Source organism: Dryas octopetala, chromosome 1 (assembly GCF_963921425.1).
Source record: "Dryas octopetala chromosome 1, drDryOcto1.1, whole genome shotgun sequence".
NCBI classification, from domain to species: Eukaryota; Viridiplantae; Streptophyta; class Magnoliopsida; order Rosales; family Rosaceae; genus Dryas; species Dryas octopetala.
In genome coordinates, this window is record NC_141366.1 from 7920794 (window position 1) to 7939167 (window position 18374).

General features: G+C 34.9%; 2 protein-coding genes across 4 annotated transcripts; both read right to left on the reverse strand.

The window, feature by feature from the left end:
* Positions 1 to 4761: 4761 nt before the first annotated feature.
* LOC147297262 (wall-associated receptor kinase 1-like) lies at positions 4762 to 8610 on the reverse strand. Its single transcript, XM_086252283.1, has 3 exons — positions 7601 to 8610; positions 7294 to 7452; positions 4762 to 6023 (listed from the first exon to the last, which is right to left on the reverse strand). Exons 1-3 carry the CDS (start codon positions 8535 to 8537, stop codon positions 4762 to 4764), a joined length of 2358 nt encoding a protein of 785 aa, XP_086108409.1. The 5' UTR covers positions 8538 to 8610.
* A 4830-nt stretch (positions 8611 to 13440) lies between these two features.
* On the reverse strand, positions 13441 to 16491 carry LOC147297263 (wall-associated receptor kinase 2-like). Of its 3 annotated transcripts, none has more exons than XM_086252594.1 (3): positions 15573 to 16491; positions 15230 to 15391; positions 13441 to 14714 (listed from the first exon to the last, which is right to left on the reverse strand). In XM_086252594.1, exons 1-3 carry the CDS (start codon positions 16489 to 16491, stop codon positions 13441 to 13443), a joined length of 2355 nt encoding a protein of 784 aa, XP_086108720.1. The 3 variants fall into 3 exon arrangements, with proteins under 3 accessions (XP_086108720.1, XP_086108716.1, XP_086108726.1); XM_086252590.1 differs by having other exon boundaries at positions 13441 to 14741; XM_086252600.1 differs by having other exon boundaries at positions 13441 to 14701; positions 15220 to 15391.
* Between the last annotated feature and the right edge of the window lie 1883 nt (positions 16492 to 18374).

Genomic DNA, 18374 nt, shown 5'->3' on the forward strand with positions numbered 1-18374 from the left:
TTTTGGGTCAACTTCGACTGTTAGATTACATTCCTAGTTCTCAATTTGATAGCATGCATAGTATCTCATATATCCTATAAGAGATTTAGTTCTCAATTTGATAGCATGTTTGTTCCCTTTCTGCCCGTGCTGGGCTTTATATTACATCCTCTTGCCCAAAAAAAAACAAAAAAAAGTTAGTATGTTCTTTCTATTGTTGTTCTACAAGAGTATGAGGTATGCCTGTGAATTGAAGGAAGACTTAAGAGTTAAGACAGGTATGCCTGTGAATTGGATCTATTTATGGGGCAGTAGAGGGAAAATTTCTTACTCATCTTTACTCACTTGTCACTTGTCTGTTTAAGTCACGATGTGACTTCACTAACATCATGCATTACCAAAGCAAAAAAGTAACCACTTTCTACTGTTGCTACTCTAATATCGATCACTTTTTGAAAGCAAGATGATAACTTTCTATTTTCGATATTTCAGGAACCTTTCTCTTTTTTCTTTTTCTTTTTTTTTTTTAATTTTTTTTTAATTTTTTATTTTTTTATATCTAGGTTGTTATGGAACAGATGGGATGATATCATGATGTCAGTAAAGAAGTTTTGCTTTAAGATTATTCACAGTATTATCTGTAAGATACACTTTTTTTCACATTGCTCTATGAAACTTAAATCCTCTCAATTTACCACCTGAACTTCACACAGTTATTGCAAAAGACTCTATGCCGTCAACTCTGTCAATTTTTCTGTTAAAAAAGCTGACGTGGCACTTATATGGCATGAGTGATACCCTTTTCTAGTTAGGTAAGATTCATGTGGACAAAAAAAATTATAAAAAATTGACATGGATCTTATTATTTTTTAGTTTTAAAAATTATTTTTTATTATTTTTTTTCACATGGATCTTACATAACTAAAAAATGGTCTCACTCATGCCATATAAGTGTCACGTCAGCTATTTTAACGAAAAAATTGACACAGTTGACGGCATAGGGTCATTTGCAATAATTGTGTGAAGTTCAGGTGGCAAACTGAGAGGATTTAAGTTTCAAGGGCCAAAATAAAAAAAAGTGTATCTTACAGGGGATAATAGTGTGAATAAGCCTTGTTTTAATTCGAAAGAAACTAGATTGTCGTGTTGTTGGATTATAAATCAAACCATTGTTTAAATAGGATAATTTTTGAATATATATTTTTAATTCTCAATTTAATAACATAGCATACCAGATATTTTAAAAAAGATGATTTAGTTAATATGTATACACTTTCAATTGTTGTTCCATAAGAGTATGAGGGCTGGACCATAGGTGAATCCGTGACTCATCAAATGATCACATAGTTTTTGAGACCCATCACCGGAATCTAACACTTAGGTCAAATTAGAACCCACAGGAAAAAAAATGGAATTGAAACTCACATAATCTGTTTGTAATGAGTTTTTTTATGATTCGAATATTCTTTGAGGGAGGAGCTAGATTTTGAGTTCAAATCTCATTGACCATAATTGATGAAAAAAATAATAATAATCATATTTGCTAAATTACTTTGAAGTTGTCGGATAACTTTTAAATGACTTATAAAAAAAGGTTCTTAATTAACAAATTACTTTGAAGGTTGCAGGATAGATATGTATTAAAACTTACCATAATATAACAGAAGAAAAATAAGGTAAGTCCACATGCATTAAATCAAGATTGATACTTGTTAAGGAAGAAAATTAACAGCTGGAAGACTATCAAAAATAAAAACCTTGAAGAGGAATTAACCCTTTTACAGGGCAGAGAACTAGTAATTTGTACAAGAACAAATTAAAAACATACACAACATTTCATCAAGAAGAAAAATACTACACAACATTTACGACACACATTACACCAGTAAATATGTTTGCTCACATATTTTTATTTTTATTTTTATTTTAAGAGGCACACACTCACTCAAATACAACAAATTAACTACAATTTAATATGAGATCCCAAGTAAGGGACAACTGGACAAGTGAACTAATTATCGCCAGCATCATTAGGCTTTAATATTTGGGCTCATACTTCTGTCGTACTCGAGAGTACCGGTTGTAATATTACTAGAACCACCAACATCATGACCTTTCCACCTTTTAGTTTAGCAGTTCCTTGAGACTTGATAGCCTGATCATGAGAAATTAGACACTCCCAGATTATACTTTAACTGAATATAACACAATAACTTATTGTTATCAATAGAAATAGTTAAGACCACCAACGTCATTAAAACTTTCTCTTTATAATTAGAAACATTATAGCTCTAAAATCAATGAATGACAATGTATCAAAGTGTTTGGTGGTGCATAAAATATTATTACAAGTAACAATAACATGGGTAAAACCTGAATCATAATTTATCACAAAGAGGAGAAAGAGGTGGATATTGTGGCTGAGATTCTGCCATGGGTGGTTGTTGTGGGTGAAGTAATAAAATGGGAAAAAAACAAAAAAAAAGAGGAGAAAGAACAGGCAAGACCTCTTCTTAAGTGAAGGCAGAGGAGTAATCCGTTTAAAAGAAAAAACTTATCCTAACTGGATTGTGTATTCTCAACCATTGGATTAATTGAATGCTCAATATTTGACAAAAGGCAGAGAACGGTAAAGGCAAGCGGGATCCTATAAATTAGGCCTTGCCTGAAGGGGTGGTCAATCCCAACGACATTGACATGTCAGAGAAGCCAGGTTTAGTAAGCTATATGCAGACCCCTTTACAAGCAGTCCCTGAATTGAGATTGCCAGCACACTGGTTCATGTATCTGCTTTGACTATGTAATTTATGGTTTCATACATGTTAAACATTTTATTTTGACTAGATTATGGCAGTCAAAGACATAAGCATACAACAAATTATAACCCATTTTTTGCTGGTAGTTTAAGAACATGTCTGAAATTCAAAATCACTGCTTGTGCAAATTCTTATTAGAATCAACAATAAAGATGCCAAATAAGCTTTCCATTCCATAAGTAGCATATATCCTCATTGATGGCAGTAAAAAACATAAGAAACTAAAAGACCATTATAATTTTGTCATCTAGACACCTGCATATCAGGGAGGAAACCACAAAAATAAACCAGTTGTAACAGAGAACAGTCATGATAATAGAACAGTACTATCAAGAAAAGAGTTATAATGGTCATTCCCCCTATCACCTCAGACTTAACTTATCAACTACTATAGACCACTTCTCTTATCAAAGCAGCAAAGGCCAAAAGATTTGAAGACCCGGATGGTATTTTACTTTACAAAATAATACACATAGCACCCACACCCACTGAAAGATAAAAATCAAGAAAAACCAAATTGTACAGATGCAGTTCAAGTAAAAAAAAAAAAAAAAAACCTAAACTTTACTAAGTTAGCTATAGAGATAGAAACCTTACGCTATTAAGTGAAAAATTTGGAATTGAACATCTGAAAATGACGTCTGTGATCTTAATTGTATCATATATTCTCTGTGTAATTTGGTTGGAGGGCAATATAAACACGAAAATTCCAAGAGGAAAACTAGATGATGATCGGCAATAGCAGAGGGAGATTGACTGGAGAAGAATGAGAGGGAGAGAGTGGACTCGATTAATTAACGGGGAGTGGAAAGGGAGTGACATAGTCGATCTCTATTTCCAGCAAGTCTTTTCTTTGTTTTATCCGCCCTCCATCTCTGTGAGTTGGATGTTTGGGCTCCATCTTGTCTTTCTTTGGGCCTCTTGGCTTGCTGTTTTCTTCTCTAGGCCTTATAGTTGTTTGAGATTCACTGAATCTAGCCCAACAAGTTTATCAGCCCGGGTGTTCAAAATTTATTCCAATACTCTTGTTTTTTTGAAATGAATCCAATACTCTTAAACCGATGGATTTAATCCAATTTATGCGGATCTGAATTGAATTGAAAGTTTGAAACTGAGGAACCCATAAGGTATATATATGCAGCACTTTGAATTATCATAGAATATTAGCACATGGGATGAGGGCCAAAACATTTAGAAGCCTCTGATCATTTGATCAATTTGCTTCATTGCATTATTGAAAATTCTTGGTGCTTTTGTTTCTTATCCATCAAGTGCTCACGTCTTTCATGCTCATATATTATACGTACACTCTGCCTATGGAGCACCAACAATCCCTCTTCCAACCCTTCATCCATGAAGGACCAGCAAAAACAAAAACAACCCATCTCTCCACATCATCATCATCATCCGTTTCCTTTCACTCATCGTCGATTGTTGGAGTAATCTCATTGTGGGCAAACCACGAAGCATCCAAAGGCTTCGACATCAATATCATAAATGACCCAAAACGCTTCGCCCTCTTCTATGTCTCCAGCGACAAAGCCACCCGAATAATCCTCAACACCAGCAATTTCACCGAATACCTTCTGTACCCTGTTGACAGTGACCACCCCAAGAAGCACGGCAACCATGTCGCTCTCATGCTTCTTAGCCTCAACTTGACCGACGACGTCAACAATGGGGGTCGTCGTTCACTCCTGCAACGAAGAACCTTACAAACTCGATCATAACATAAGTATATAAGAGCAACTTTAAACAGGACAGAGATCTAGTATTTGTACAAGCACAAAATACATACACAAATTTATTTCATCAAGAAGAAAAATATCACACAATGTTTACGACCCACATTACAGCAGTACGTATGTATGCTTACATACTTTTATTTTAGGAGACACACTAACTCAAATGAAATAAATTAACTACAACTCAATACGAGATCCCTAGTAAGGGATAAATGAACTAATTATCGGCCAGCATCATTAGGCTTTAATGTTTGGGCCTGAGTTTGCATGCTTCTGTCGTACTCGAGAGTACTGGTTGGAATACTACTCGAACCACCAACATCACCTTCACCTTTCACATCCACAACGTAAGCATTTAAATTAGGTGATCCAAGCAAGTGGTCAGTCTCTTTGGGAGATCGTTTGTAATCAACCTTTTCTGCATGCTTCTCCATATCTTCAATTAATCCCTCGAGCTCCGTGGATACAACTTTCATGGAAGGCCTTTCCCCCCCTTTTAACCTCAAACATCTTTTTGTCAAATCCGCCACTTTTTGCACCAACTCAAAGTTCCCCTCCTTGACTATTTCAGCGTCAAGAATTTTACCCAAACTACCCTCTTCCATCGAACAAACAAAGAAGTTTGCTAAGTTTCTTTCTGCCTCAGGCTTTTCGAAAGAAAGTGCCTGTGTGCTTGTTAGTAGCTCTGCTAGCACAACTCCAAAGCTATAGACATCACTTTTTTCTGTTAGAGTGTTTGACTGAAGATATTCAGGGTCTAAATATCCTAGTGTGCCTTGCACTAAAGTTGATAGCTGATCTTGATCTTCAGGAACCAATCGTGAAGCTCCAAAGTCTGACATTTTCGCCGTGTAATCCTTGTCTAATAGTATGTTTGTTGCTTTCACATCTCGGTGTATGATTTGCAAGGAAGTAGAGTAGTGTAAGTATGCTAGTGCATCTGCAGTACCTGCTGCTATATTCAATCGTTTCTCCAACGAGAGTGGTGGCCGTGGTCCGTCTTTGCCCACTTTTTTATGAATGTGATCATAAAGTGTCCCATTGCTGACGTACTGGTAAACCAATATGGGCGTTGGAGTCTCCAAACAACAACCCAAGAGCCTCACCACATTTCTGTGGTTGATTTCAGAAAGAACAATCACCTCATTAACAAACTGATTACTTTGGGCTGGGGGGGCATTAACTTTGGACTTCTTTATGGCAACATCTGTTCCATCTGACAGTTTTCCTTTGTAAACTGTTCCATAAGCTCCTTCACCAATTTTTTCTTGGTAATTGTGTGTGGCCTTCTTAAGCTCTTCTTCAGTAAAAATTCTGGCTGTTGTCGCAACAGTTCCATTGTAACTAGCCAATTGTTGTTTTAAATGTAAGCCACCATTTTGTTTAAAGTACATGTCTTTGAGTCTCAGGAACTTTCTTCTCTTCATTCCGCAATATATCCAAAAAATTATAATCAGTAAAACAAAGAAGCTCGCAAGGACACCTGCACAAAAAGAAATCATAACCAAATTTGATTAATATAGATTAATTATTTATGCACTTCTATATAATATCTTGGGGTTGGATGTCAGAAGTAGACGGGGCAAAGCTACATGTGGCCCTGAGGTGGCTCTAGGCCCCAACTCACGTATAGCTCTATACATATTTTAGAAAATTTTAGAAAAAATTTATAATTTATCTGAAAATCTTGAGAAAAAAAATTATATAATGCCCCCCCTCCACTTAATATTTTTGAATTTTTGGCCCCTCCAGAAAAAAACTTCTGGCGCCGGCGCCCTGGAAGTAGATTAGTTTAAAAGAGAAACATATATTGGCTTTGTTATATAATGTTTCTTTTTGAGCTTCAAAGGTTTGAAAAGTCATATATAGACTATATGTATTTCAATGAAATTTTTTATTCACACTTGGTCGGCTAAAATGTTTTACCTAATTTTTTATAATGATGATTATTGTATAAAGATTTATAAAATAGACGACTTCGATCATCAAATTACAATATAAAGTAGGTCTCATAAATCATATCTCATCATGTTTAAGATGAAGTATACTTCAACGGAAGGGGCCTAATATATGTATCATGTATGTGCATCAATATATTTACCAACATATAGTTGTAGGTACGTACACTATTATGTTATTATGAATATGTTTGTAGGTATATTAATATTAAATTATGTTCATATTTGTCGGGATGTTAATGTGCCTATGTGCTAATAATTTAACAATATTGTATCTACAAATTAATATATAAAGTCGTGGGACCGCAAAACTAGCTAACAAACAATCTAGTTGGCAACAAACAATCTAGCTAACTATAATGAAAATCTGAAAGATGGTTATATAATTTTTCTTTCTAAGAAAAAAGATTACGAGAATTTTGGGTTCTTAGCTTTTTGTTGGCAAAAAATTTTGGAGCGCAAAAATGGAGTTTTAGATGCAGTACTCCTTTGTATTCAATGACATATATAATATTACTGTTTTTTCTTAGACAAACTGTTTGACCTTTTCTCATTTAGATCTGTTTTAGCAAGCAGGCAAGTACTCATCTATTTCAATTCCTTTATTATTTTCTGTCTACTTTTTGTTTTGAAACTCATGAATAACTATACATGTACGTAGTACGACTTGTGTGCTCTATATTTCTCATGGCATGGTTTCGGTGTTCAACTAATTAGCTATAATGATATATATAAATATATAGGGTGCATATATGCATGTTAATATGTAAATAGTTAGGTAGCTATAGTACATACCCACTGAAATCTTCAGCTTTTTTGATCCCTTATATTTGCTGCATTTCCTCGGGTCGTCTTCGTTTCTGTACCCACTTTTACATGAACAAGTGTAATTACCGGGTGTATTTTTGCAGACTCCATTCTGGCAGAAGTTTGTAGACAGACACTCATCTTCATCTGAAAATTAATTATGAAAGGAAAACTCATATAAATATATACGAAGAGCAAACGTGCGTACGTTTGTACATAAACGGCTTCTTACATACATATATGTTATATATAGGTTATGCGTGTGTGTGGATATGTGTATAGATTGATCACTGACCTTGGCAACCATCAGGGAGGTATGGGTTCCCTTTGTAGCCTTCCAGGCAGTGGCAAATGTAACCAGACGGACCATCCGGGATGGTCTGGTTGGTGCAGGTGCGGTTGGTGCATGAATTATTGGAGCACGGGATATCACCCTCAATTACCCAATTAACAATGGCCGGAAGCTGGGTTGTTTTGTTGAGTTGTTCAAAGCTTGCATGGCCTGCAAATGTGAAGTTGGCTGGGTCCACAATGAAGGAGTAGCTGCACGGATAGTCAGAGTACCATTTAGCCGATTCATTACTGCTGCTGTCACCCAAAGCCCTGGCACTCAAACTAATCGTGAAATTTTGCATTCCACTAGGGATGTCATGTTGGGAACACCCATAGCCCGAGCAAGAGTCGCTAAAAACGTTACCAAGAACTTTGTCACACAAGGTGACACCGTACCCTGCTATGGACGTGTTTTCGCCTGAGTCTGGGTTTACGAGGTGACCTTGGAAAATTGACATATCGTCACATCCAAGGGTAAAGAACTGGTTCTTGGTAGAGAGGGTATAAAGAGAAGGCAGCACCAACCATTTGCCTTGGACTTCTTCCGGACCCGCACAACTGCGGACTACATTCTGCGTTATGTTCAACTCACCCTCATCAAGGGAAAAGCCAGTAATACTGATATCACCATACACCGAAAATTCGGCAAAGTCCGTCCAGTATGCTGATTTTGTGGTTTCGTTACAGGTGATGTTGAATTTTGGTCCCAGGTAACAGGCCTCACCTATGCCAAATGGATATGGGATTGTGAGACCACCACACTGGTAATTAGTGCACCCAGGCTTGACCAGAGACGGCTCGGCTTGAGCAGCTGCTACCGCTGCTGCTGCTGCTGCTAATATTAACAAACAGAGTTGCAGAATACAGCTCCCATGTAAGGCCATGGCTGGCCTATGCATGCACCAGTAAGTACTAGCTACTACGTACTTAATTAATTCCTTTCCTTCTAGCTAGCTAGTAAGAGGAAATCAAATTTTGAATTGTTTGTATTTGCTTGCTTGTGAGAAGTACAAGTGCTAGCATGCATGGTCTTATAGGGCCTCATGGCTTTTGCATTCATATTTCGAGTTTTTTTTTTGGTCTAATTCATATTGAATTATTGATCCATATGGATCAATAATGGAAGGAAGACTCAAGACTAGTATGCGTGTGAATTGGGTCTATTCATGAGGTAGTAGGTAGTAGACTAGTATTCATGGTGAATTGGGTCCCACTTGGAACTCGACTTGCTAATAATCGGTCAACAAGTGTCGGCACGCGCAAATTGGCCAGCACGAGCAGTGACTTCACTGAGGCCTTGTTTGACTCGCACTTGCATAATGTAATTCTTAAGAAATTAATTTCTCAGTCCTCCTCATACTGTCATACTTATCTGTATGTTGTCTTAATTTAATTCCAATGTTCCTGTCCAGTGTTCACATCACCAGGTCGTCTCTAATCTCAATTAATTACTTAATTTATTTCCTGTTTATAAGTAAATGCAATGGAACATTACCACTTGGTAATACACTAATAATATTCAACATCCCTACAACCCCACTTGGTAATAGTCAATAAGCCAAGGAGCAAGTCTTTCTTTTTTCTTGGTAAATAGGCACAAAGTCAAGCACAAGCTGTCAGCTAGGGAGATCATTAATTAATGTTTTAACTAAAGATTATTAGTTCACATGCCAAATTGACCATAGCGACGATCGGTCCTTTTTTATGCCATAATCTTATTTATTCTACTTGAGAGGCAGTGACGAATCAAAATGATGTCACCGATTCAAGATTTAATTATGACATCTATATAACATATATATTTTCGTGTCTCAACCCTCCTAAAATACATAGACCAATAGTTATTATAGAAAATTAGGATTAAATACCAAATTTTAATAATTTTTTGGTATAGCATGAAGACCATATAATATTTCAATTGAACTACCAAATTTAAATGTAATTTTTTAGATTAGGTCACAAATATGTTGGCCCCTTTGATTTGAGCATTTTTCATTTGACATTTTTATCCTTTGGCCCACATATGATAAGTGTTAGTTAAAATTTATAAGGTTTTGACAAAAGTGCCCTTGAGGCTTTTATATTATCTTGAAAATTTGCTAATGTAGTCTCAACTTCACATTTAGTTATGACTGTACGACACTCACAACTTCAAATTTAGTTGTGATTGAACGACAGTCACATCGAAATTGTGAGTCAGTCACAGTTAAGTTGTGACTTAATTGAATTTTTTTTAGAGAAATTATACTACAATATAGTACAACTAGAGGTCAAAACAATACTTTTACTCAAAATAATATATAGTATAGTGGTGTGAGTTGTCTCTTTCAATTTACCAAGACAGTCACAGTTAAGTTGTGACTGAATTGATTTTTTTTAATACAATATAGTATAAATTAATGTAATATTTGTGATGTAATATTATTTTTATTTTTTTATTATAGTGGCATGTGATGTAATATTTGTAAATTCTAATACCTTTTACTTTATTAATTTGTTTAACTTTTCAACTAGTACCTAATCTAAAATGCTATTTAATTTTAATACCTAAACTAAAAAATTATTGAAATTTAGTAGTTAAAATCAATGGACCTAATCGTATGTTATTTGGGTTTACACACCTATTTTCTCCTTGGCTTGTCGACTATGACCAAGTGGACGGGGTTATGGGGTTATAAAGTATTAGTGTATTACCAAGGAGGGCAAATTTGCTCACCTAATTGAGTATCACCACCATTCTATATTAATGCTAGATGTCTTAGAAATTAACCATACTTAACTTTGTATAATAAATTAGAGAAAACTTGTATTTAATTAAAAGAAAACCCAATTAAAAAAAAATAAAAAGAAAAACCAAAAGCCCCACTTCCACCCACCCAAACATAGCAACCTCGCCACCCCTTCACCTCCTCATCGTCGGCCGTGACATCAGCAAATCCTCGTTGGCTACCCTGCATACCCACTGTGGGCTTGAGTTTTCAACAATGGAGATTGTGGAATCCAAAGCGACGTATCAAAAACCCTCCATTCTTACTTGACATCAAAGAGAAACGGATACTGAAAGCAAGAGATTGGGGTTTAATTTTATGATGATGGGCGTTTATATATATATATATATGTATATGAGTATAAATAACAATGCTCTTTAAATATTAAAGAGTATATATTGACCTAGTACAATTTACCAAGCAGTTAATCAGCAGCTGCTATAAATTTTGTAGTATTTTTATTCCCAATAATAACTAAGGTTCATTGATTTTAACTACTAAATTTTAATAACTTTTTAGTTTAGGTACCAAAATTAAATAGCATTTTAGATTAGGTACTAGTTGAAAAGTCAAACAAAATAATAAAGTAAAAGGTATTAAAATTTACAAATATTACATCACATGCTACTACAATTAAAAAAAAATAATATAACATCACAAATATTACATTAATTTATACTATATTGTATTAAAAAAAAAAATCAATCCAGTCACAACTTAACTGTGACTGTCTTGGTAAATTGAAAAAGACAATTCACACCACTATACTATGTATTATTTTGCGTAAAAGTATTGTTTTGACCTCTATTTATACTATATTGTAGTATAATTTATCTAAAAATAATTCAATTAAGTCACAACTTAACTATGACTGTCTCACAACTTAAATGTGACTGTCGTTCAGTCACAACTAAATTTGAAGTTGTGAGTGTCGTACAGTCACAACTAAATGTGAAGTTGAGACTATATTAGCAAATTTTCAAGATAATATAAAAGCCTCAAGGGTAATTTTGTCAAAACTTTATAAATTTTAAATAACACCCATCATATGTGGGCCAAAGGATAAAAATGTCAAATAGAAAAGGCTCAAATCAAAGGGATCAACATTTTTGTGACCTAATCTAAAAAACTACATTTAAATTTAGTAGTTCAATTGAAATATTATATGGTTTTTATGCTATACCAAAAAATTATTGGAGTTTGCGTTTAATCCTAATTTTCTATTAAATTTACAGTTTGACAATATATATGACATACTATATGAAAAACATTTTATTTAAAAATAGTATGGATTGTGAGAATAATGTATTATTGATGGCGAAGTAAATTCTTTGCTTTAATAAATATCACATATATTAACAATATATCTAACATTATAATAGATAACATATATACATTACATATATATTTAGCTACAATTAGCTGTACAGTCTATGTATTCAAAAGAATAAAAACAAAAGGAAAGGTTGAACAAATTTTATAATTAAATCTTATTGGTTTCTAGAAGAATAAGAAATAGTAGCTTTAATTAAGTAACCACGATGGCTTCACTAATTCATTTCTTCTTAAAACAATCAATAATAACAGGTTGTTTGTGTATATTAAATTATGTAAGAAACAAATTGATAGTAAGTACAAAGAATCTTTTGCTTAAAAAAAGGATAAATAACAGAAGATACCCCATGTGGTAGTTAAATGAGAATGAAGTTAAGTGATAAAATAAGAAGTTTTTTTTGGCCATGAATAAAATAAGAAGTCAATTAAGGTACTATGGTCACATTTACGTACATATTCTAATTAATTTTTTAATTTTGTTGGCCTGAATTCTCATTATACATTGACATCCAGTCGATAAACCCTTTCTTATAACCTTTTCTCACACCAACTAAAACGGAAATCCCTCTTGTAAACAATATAGGTCTTTTTTTATATTATAAACAAAATAAGTATGGTCTTTTTTTATTATAAACAAAATAAGTCTTAAACATTCTGAATTCTAAATAATGTTCGGTGTTTCATTTATTTAAATATTTTTTTTATTATATTAGAGGGAATCGAATTCTAGATATATTCTAATATTAACTTTGTATCCTATTCATCCTCACCACATGAAGTAACCCTAAAAACTTTATTTATAAAATATTTTGGCTAACTTTCAACATATATGACTTATATTTTATTGGGTTAAGTCCAAAAAGAAAAATACCCTAATCGATCGGCTGGCCCACTTACAAAAACACAGTGACAGATTGGTTCACTTCGCTCGACACTTTCACCGAGAACTCGGTACAACTCATCGAATAGTCGGCAAATTGCCACTGTTCACTCAAAAATTGCCTCCATTTTTTAGTATTTCCACTGACGTCAGTTGTTTTGACAAGGATTACCTTTTTTCAGGATCAAATTAAAGCATGCCTTTTCTTTTGTTTGAAATTTACAAGGGCAATAGGCCCGGCAAAGGACCTAGAAAAGTCTGGTCTGTCTGAAGGGGGATGGTCAAACCTACTGGTGTTCTATTTCCTTCCTATATGCATTCGGAAATCCAGTGGCATCTACTTGATATTTTGTAAGTCATTTTCTATGGCTAGAATGGTAAAAACTATTGGTTTAATTATTTCATTTCATGTGTTGGTATTTTGTGATGAGAGTCTAACTCTGCTCATGTAGGATGTGTTTGTAAGCTTACACTTAACGTTCTTGTCCTTGTTTTCTTACTTGTCATTGTGTTCTTATCTTTATTAGAATTGAATTAAAACTTCTTGCCTATGATCAATACTGTTATGCTCTCCTTGCTTTGCATAAAGTACATAAGAGCAATTTTGAACAGGACAGATCTAGTATTTAATTATACGAGTACAAAACAGTTACATAGCTTTATTTCATGAAGAAATAAAAAATAGCAGATAACTTTACAACCCACATTCCAGCAGCATGTATGCTGACATACTTTGATTTTACAAGGAACTGACTCAAACTGAAACAAAATACAATTCAATACACAATCACTAGGAAGGACAAGTTGTACGTCAATAAGTTATCGCCCAGCATCATAAGGCTTTAACATTTGGGCATGAGTTTGCATGCTGCTGTCATACTCAACAGTATTGGTTATAATATTACTACTAGAACCACCATCATCCCCTTCATCTTTAACATCCACAACGTAAGCGTTTAAATTAGGTGACCCAAGCAAGTGGTCGGTGTCTTTGGGAGATCGTTTGAAATCAGCCTTACCCCCACCTGCATGCTCTGCCATATCTCTACATAGCCCCTCGAGCTCCAAGGATACTGTTCTCATCGTAGGCCTTTCCTCCCCTTTTAACCTCAAACATCTTTTTGCCAGATCCGCCACTTTTTCAACAGTCTCAAAATTCCCCTCCTTGACTATTTCAGCGTCAAGAATTTGACCCAAGCGACCCCCTTCCACTGAACAAACAAAGAAGTTTGCAAGGTTTCTCTCTGCCTCAGGCTTTTGAAAAGAAAGTGCCTTTTGGCTTGTTAGTAGCTCCACTAGGACAACTCCAAAACTATAAACGTCACTCTTTTCTGTAAGTGTGTTTGATTGAAGATATTCAGGGTCTAGGTATCCGAGTGTCCCTTGCACCAAAGTTGATAGTTGATTTTGATCTTCTGGAACCAATCGTGAAGCTCCAAAGTCCGACACTTTAGCCGTGTAATCCTTGTCTAATAGTATGTTCGTTGCTTTAACATCTCTGTGTATGATTTGCAAGGAAGTGGAGTAGTGTAAGTATGCTAGTGCTTCTGCAGTATCTGCTGCTATATTCAATCGCAATTCCAATGAAAGTGGTGGTGGCCCTGCCTTGCCGTCTTTTCTATGAATGTGATCGTAAAGAGTGCCATTGGTGATGTACTCGTAAACTAGTAAAGGTGTTGGGGTCTCTAAACAACAACCCAACAACCGAACAACATTTCTGTGGCTGATTTGAGAAAGAACAATCACCTCATTAACAAACTGATTACTCTGGGCTGGGGCAGCATTAATTTTGGATTTCTTTATTGCAACCACTTTTTCATCTGAGAGTATTCCTTTGTAAACTGTTCCATAAGCTCCTTCACCAATTTTTCCACTTACATGGTAATTGTTTGTGGCCTTTTTTAGTTCTTCTTCAGTAAAGATTCTGGCTGCTGTCTCAACAGATCCATCGTAACTTGCCAGTTGTTGTTTTAAAAGTAAGCCACCATTTTGTTTAAAGTACTTGTCTTGAAGTTTCTTGAACTTTCTTCTCTTCATTCCACAATATATCCAAAAAATTGCAACCAGTAAAACAAAGAAACTCACAATGATACCTGCACATAATTTAAATATCACAACCACTTTAATTTGATTTATATAATTTAATTACTTATATAAGTAAATATCATGGCATGGGGCTGAATGTAAAAAATAGATAAGAGAATAGTAAATCTTGCTTTTATTTTTTCTTCTTGAGCTTCAAAGGTTTGACTATAATAAGAATAAATATTATCATATGTATCACAGTGAAATGGATACATTTGGGTCTTCCTAAGTAATGTTATATTTTGTAATCAATCTTCTTAATGTAACATGTACTGGATCAATTTAGGTTAGAGTTTTGGATCCAAAAGTAGCACAAATAAAATAAATGGATTTTCAGATCCGGTCCCTAGTTTTACTGTTCACTGACATATATAGTATTAGTTTCACCATCTGTTCTCAGAAAAGCTTTTTGATCTATTTACCATATTTATGTTTGCTTTACTAAGCCGTCATACAAGCACTAAGCAATTTCATGTTATAGGACACTTGTTAATATGTAAATAGCTAGGTAGCTGGTACATACCCAATGAAATTTTCAGGGAAGTGTTCTTTGATGTGGAATTGTTTTTTACGCAAGTCGTCGTGTTTTCCTTTCTGTACCCTTTGAGACATGAACAAGAGAAATTTGCAGGTAAATTTATGCAAGTTCCATTACTGCAAGGGTTTGACTTGCACTCATCTATATCTGAAAAGAGATCAGGAAAACCATACATCACAAGTCAATCCGGTAAAATCCCAAGTTTGAGCTTTAATTTCCAGCTGCAACAACTAACATATTTATATATATATATATGTGTGTGTGTGTGTGTGTGTGTGAATAAGAGATGCATATATTTATATATTTGATGTGTCTAGGAGATAATCACCATGGCAACCGCCTGGGAGGTATGGGTTCCCTTCGTAACCTGGCAAGCACTGGCAGATATAACCATTCCGATTTTGGGGGTTGACACACTTGCTATTTCCCTTGCATGCAAAATCCTGCCGCTTTTCAGCTTCATTACATGGGTCTGACTCAACCCCAATTGCCCAATTAAGAACCATTGGAAGCTGTTCTATGTTGCTCAGTTGTTGAAAACTTGTATTGGAGAATGTGAACTGGTCATCTTCCACAATGAAGGCGTAGCTACAGGGGTTAAAGTCCCATATATTTGTATGATTGTTATAGCTACTCAGTGTCACAGTACGATTTTTTAGTCCAATGGGGATGTTAGTTTGGCAACACCCAACGCCAGAGCAAGAGTCCTGATCAACACTGCTGAGGTTGTTGCACACGGACATGCAGCCGGTTATGAACTCTTCTTCGCCTCGGAAGCCTTGGAAAATTGCATAAGTGTCACAGCCAACGGCAATGAACTTGTTTTTGGTATCTGATATGGTGAAAGGAGCTGGCACCCTTAGGTAAGGGCTGTTGTTGTCCGTTTGCAGAGCGTTTTCGTCATAACAATCTTTGGCTACGTACTGTAATATCTTCATCTCAGCCTCATTAAGGGAGAAGTTAGTAGCAATGATACCACTACCCACCCAGTCTGCTTTTGGCCATGGGGGGTCAATGGTATCGTTACATACGATTTCAAAGAAGTTATCTCCCTGTGGCAGGTGGCAACCATCACCTATGCCAAATGGATATGGGATTGTGAGATTACCGCAGCGCTCAGTGCAGCCAGGCAGGGCTTGAGGCAGGGATTGAGCTGCTGTCGTTGTTGCAGCCGCTAATATTAACGCCAGTAGTACTGATCCCACCAAAGAGAGTTGTAGAACAAGCATCCTCCCAAGTAAGGCCATGGCACCTCTACTACTTCAATTAACTCCTTCTAGTAATTAAGTGGAATATTGCTACAAATATTTGTATTGCTTATGAGTAAAGTAAGTGGTTGCTTGCATGGTCTTTTATAGGGCCTCATGGTCAAGGGGTTAGGGGAAATGTCTTCCTCCATAGTCAATAGACTCCATACGTACTTATCTGTCTGTTCCAATGTTCCTGTATCATGTTGAAGTCGTCTCTATTATTTAATTGCTGTTTGCAGAGGAAATCCCACTTGTTTATACTCAATAAGCCCACTTGGTTATGCCAATTGCCAATAAGCCAAGGGGCATTTTTTTTTTTTTCCATTTCCTGTAAATAAGCGCAAAGTCAAGCACAAGCAAGAGATCAAGTGGGATTACCAATTGAGTTTCTATTAATCATGCAATAAGAAAAAAAAATAGATTTATGTGTTTTTTTCTTTATCTAAGCACTGCTTTCTTAATTATTAACTGTGATTTAGTGTATATAATATACTTGTGTGATTTCTTGCTCAGCAGAACAGAGTATATATAACCAACTGTTGGCGCCAAAACCCGCTTGAACTTTGAAGTCTTCGAGAACAACCAAGCTGAGCTGGGTAAGTGGTAATTGGATCATCCATGGAAAAGATATTTCGGGGTTTTCAGAATAGCACGGATTTCTGATGCAGTTGGGCCTTTTCATCAGGCAATCAATCGTAAAGCCCATGAAACGGATAATTGGCTTTAGAAGCGAACTCAGCTAGGGAGAAAACTGATATTTTAACTAGAAAAAATGGTTTAAGAAGCGAACTCTCTCTCTCTCTGTCTCTATCATACATATAATTGTTGAAATTTTTTTGTAGGGGCTAAGATGTATAGTCTTTGTAATTATGTGATTAGTCTTTGAATTTAAAAGAACAAAAATAAGAAGGTGGCCAAAAAAAAAAAAGAACAAACAAAAGAAGGAAAGGGTTGAGCAAAAATTTATCAATCTTATTGGTTCAAGAAAAATAAGAAATTGCAGCTTTAACCAAGTCAAGATGGTGACTTCACTAAGGTGACTTCACTAATAATTTTTTTTTAAAGAAATCAATATTGTATAATAACATGTTTATGCATATTAAATTGTTGAAGAAATTACAATTTGATAGTAATTAGTAGAAATAATCTTCTTCTTTCTTTCTTTTTAATGTTAGATAACGGAAGATACCATTTGGTAGTTAAATGAGAATGCTAAGTGATAATATAAGTGATAATATAAGAAGTCAAATAAGGTAATATGGGTATAACAATCACTCATAATTTAGTCCACAAGCAAACTCTTCCTTTTCACCGGCCTTCTCTCACCAACTAACAGGCTAGGGAAGCAATATTAGAGGTGCCACATTTTTCATACCACATATGTACTATCTTTTTAATAAAGATAAAGCCCACTTATATAAATGGACTTCACATCTATTATAGAAAATTAGAAATAGTACACATGTGGAATTAAAAATGGTATGAACGGATGTAATATAAAAAAGATGATACCCTTATAATCAATTTTAAGTTTGAACGGATTCCATCTAGTATTTCAAAGAAACTTACAATGTAATGTAATAATTAACATAACTTTACCAATTAACATACCCTAATATTGGTTTGGATCGGTATATACAAATTAAGACCCACATTGTATGAGTATACACTAATAAGTAATATACCCCACCCTGCTAGAAAAATTGCTATTGAGCACAAATATATGTGACACCTGTTTTACATTGAGCATATATATCGTTGATACGTGCTCTATATATTTGGACATACATAATTTGTGCTACCTATTTGTGTCCTTTTATATTGGACACAAAATTTTGTGCCTAAATTAATATTTAAATAATCTTTCATCACATCACCGT